The sequence below is a fragment of the Medicago sativa genome, chromosome 5 (assembly GCF_051527215.1).
Source record: "Medicago sativa cultivar Bolivia chromosome 5, Bolivia_mono, whole genome shotgun sequence".
NCBI lineage: Eukaryota > Viridiplantae > Streptophyta > Magnoliopsida > Fabales > Fabaceae > Medicago > Medicago sativa.
Genome location: NC_140753.1, coordinates 54,602,660 through 54,606,490, shown reverse-complemented (window position 1 = coordinate 54,606,490; position 3,831 = coordinate 54,602,660). Strand labels below are relative to the sequence as shown.

The following is a 3,831-nucleotide window of genomic DNA, read 5'->3' as shown; positions in this document are numbered from 1 at the left end:
GAACAATATCTTCTGATGATGCCTTGACCGCAAGGTTATCACAAGGATCTAAGCCTCCTTTATTCCTTACTAGAACCATCAAGCTGGAGATCACTCCTTTATTCCTTACTATAATACAGGGAACGCAGGGAAGACTGCCAAGGGGGCAGGGGAAAACAAAAGTTAACGGGAGTTATTCAAATGGAAAAGAAACAATGACAAGGAGGTTAGTATTATAGGAGAACCATGTATAAGAAACTGTATGTAAGTTTTTCTCATTTTCATTCCATACAAAATTTCTTACTCATTTGTGTAACTCCCAACAGATACAAAGTTACAAGAATATTGAGCTATGGCATTGCTAAAGTTGCTGCACTAAATAAGACACTAAAAATTACAAAAGAAAATTAATCTAGAACAACTAGTTTCTGATACTCAGGGCCAGCAATGGCAGCTTCCATTGCTTCTTCAGGGCTGATTTCGCCTTCATTATCCAAGAACAGTTTCAGCAGATTCTTAGAGAATCCACTTACCAGCGTCACTCCTCCTTTCCGAGCAGCCAGCACTGGGGTGACCCTTGAGTTTCTCAGATTCCAAAAAATTATCCGAGGCACAGCAGAACCAAACCCTTTCTCTCTATACTTCCTAGTGATTGCTTGGTAATCGGTCTCCCAATAGTTTGCAGACGCTTTAACAAACTCCATATCACTGAAGACAACGATCTTCTTAATCATCTGATCCTCCTTGAGGTTACCATTTACAGCTACATCCAATATGCAATCAAAAACCTTCTGGAAATCAATGTTCATCCAATCAACCATGTTCCTCACAAACTTTGTCTTGGACTTTAGATCACCCCCTTGAATCACATGAAGCTGAGGCTCCTCACTGAAAGTAATAACCTTCCCTTTCCACGGTTTTTCGCCCAATTCAGACACCAACAACCCCAATGCCACAGACACCTCCATAGGGGTCCCATGCATACTCCGAGACACATCACACACTGCAAGACAATTTTTCATCTTTCCGTTCTTGAGCAAACCATCAACAGTTCTCTTCCACTGCTCTTCAACACTATCTCCATCCTCCAAATACTCTATAATCTCACGAGGAAGCAAAGCAGCAGTAGTATTTCCTGCCTTCACATCCTTCAAGTACTTCTCAAACCTCTCCTTATCATGCTTCAAAAACTTCTCCTTATAAAACTTCATCGCCACAGAAGCAACTCTATTGTAAGGAATCGAACCCCATTGATTAGCACTAATAAACACCTCAGGCAACTCCAACGCCTTCCTCAACGGCACCAACACATGTTTCCTCAAACGATCACGAACCCTATAAAGATAATGCGCCTCCTCCACACCTTCATACTCCTCCTTGGGGAAGATCCTCTTGGCAATGCTCTCACACAACAACAATGATCTGTCAAAGGATGAGCCAAGAGAAGGGCACCATTTAGCAGCAAGACTGATTTTTGTGAGTGACCCAGATTTCAAAAACTGAAGATCCTTCTTCAAACAATCAGCAAAATGAGTACAGATGCTATCGTAAAGACACTTAAATTTGGGGTCGGTAGTGTAACAATCATTAAACTTCTTAGCCAAGGCAAACCTCTTCTCTTGATGCAAATCCTGAACAGCTTTTTTCTCATCCTTAACTCTCGCTGCCACGGCTTCAGTCAGTTCGGAGTCTTTCTTGGTACCCTTCCACCCTTTGTTATCCTTAACATCATTGTTCTTCTTCTTCTTCTTCTTCTTCTTCTCCTTGTCGTATACAATTACAACAAAAGGGGTTAATCTTGATGAAGATTTCATGTCCTTCAACTCTTCAGGAACATTGTAGATGATCTCTGATCTTGATGAAGATTTCCTTTCATTCCACTCTTCATTCTGCGTTTTGCGAACTTCAGAACCATTCAGAAGACGGTAGAGGATCTCAGGGAGATCTTTGAAGCAACCAAAGTCAGCAAGTGAAGGAACATTGTAAGCTAGGGTTTTAGGGTGATTTTCATGAAGCCATAGAGCGGCGGAGTAGAAGCCTTCTTTATCGGACTTGCCGGTACCACGAACCTCACGGAGGTTACAGACGAGTTTGAGGGTGGTCAATGAATCGTGGGACCATGCTAGTTTGAGTCTCTCGACGAGTGTTTCAGAGGGAGTATCACGGAAAACATATAAAAAGAAATTGACGCAAGGGTTACCCACGGTGAAAAATGTTGGTATCAAGTTGGCCAGCTTTTGATCATTCGAAGACATCGTTAGCGGTTGCGGCGGTGGTAGGGTTAGGGTTTGATTTGAGAGAGTAGATCTAAGGTGGGCCAACGAGAGTGACGGCGGCCAAGGAGAAATGAAGTCCTTATTATATTAAGGAAAATTAATTTGCACCAACTTAGGCGCCTAATCCCTTCCTCAATCCGGCCTAATGTCACGTGCTACTCAATAACTATTCTAAGCAGTATCTTTTTAACATACCATTCTAAGCAGTATCTTTTTAACATACCAAGCTGAGAAAGGAAAAAGATGAGAATTTGATATCTCATCTATTCAAAACCATATCAAATTGGTAAAGGCTAATATTGACCAGTTGACGCATGTATTCAAAACCAAATCATGAAGATCATACTGATTTTATTCAATTACGTTTTAAATATCTACCCACTCGATGAATAACTTATTTTCTACTACTTATATTCTTTAATTTCAGTTGTAACATATTTTTTGTAATGTGTGCTTGTTAGTTGGAGCAATTAGTGCAATAATTAATGCAAGTTTGCCGTCCAAAACTAGGGTTAGGGTTTTGAAGCTAGGGTTTCAATGTTAACAAAGATTGGATAATATAAAACTAGACTTTTGACCCGTGCTATCGCACGGGTATTACCAAATGAAATATAAACGAATAAGTTATAGCATAATGAATGTATAGTAACCAATAAAAGTAGCATGATAAAGTTTAAGTTAGCCCTATTTTAAAATAATGATAGCAAATCGTTAAGGTCATAGTCTAGTTATTGTTAACGTTTTACATTCATCATCATACGTTACAAAATATTTCATGGTAAACGACATTTGATAGGGAGAACACTCTTCTTTCTTCTATATCCATATCAGATGCACCACTTAGAAGTCTAACATTTTGATCTTAATGCTAATAATCCTGATTGTCTCCTATTAATTGTGACGCTGTCAATTCCATCACGTTTATCAATTACATTAATACTCATTCTGCATCTCATAAATAAACGTAAGAGTCACCTTAGGCAATAAAAATTTGGTCAATACGAATTAATGTCATAATAAACTGTCAATTTAAATCTACTTTGCACTCTTTCATTAGTGTGACAGCATTTGCTACTCGCATAGTAGTACTAAACACGTTAGAAATTATCATGCAAATGGCTTTTTATCCATTGATAAGTGTCGGAAGAACTTTGTTCTAATTATGTATCTTATATCCTTCTCATATTAGTTGGTGATTAATAGATCAATTGAATATCCGTTTGTTTATATATGCTTGTTTCCACACTATGCATCTGTAACTGTATAAAGTTCTAATCCTTAAAAGTATTGTATCAAGTTCCAACCCTTATAATTATACGATACAGATGAAAAGTGAGATTGGTTGGCTTTATATCACACTAAGTCAAAATTCATTAGTGTATTTGATGAAATCTAAAGGAATGCTTTTTCTTTTTAACATCATCCCTTACCAAACTAACTTATAATACGGTATTTGCTATTAAGTTGCAGCTCATAACAATGAAAACTGGAACTGTAGCAACAATTGTAAATCGATTAAACACAAACGAAATCATGAGGATTGATAAAATACTTAGTTTGGATTACAAAACCATCA

At 38.0% G+C, this 3,831-nt stretch overlaps 1 protein-coding gene across 1 annotated transcript; it reads right to left on the bottom strand.

Moving 5' to 3' along the window:
* Positions 1-230: 230 nt before the first annotated feature.
* LOC146923116 (uncharacterized) lies at positions 231-2,347 on the bottom strand. Its single transcript, XM_085710875.1, has one exon. It carries the CDS (start codon positions 2,232-2,234, stop codon positions 387-389), a length of 1,848 nt encoding a protein of 615 aa, XP_085567001.1. The 5' UTR covers positions 2,235-2,347; the 3' UTR covers positions 231-386.
* Between the last annotated feature and the right edge of the window lie 1,484 nt (positions 2,348-3,831).

Coding starts and splice junctions, on each gene's coding strand:
- LOC146923116 (XM_085710875.1), bottom strand. CDS start 2,234: ATGTCTTCGAATGATCAAAAGCTGGCCAACTTGATACCAACATTTTTC.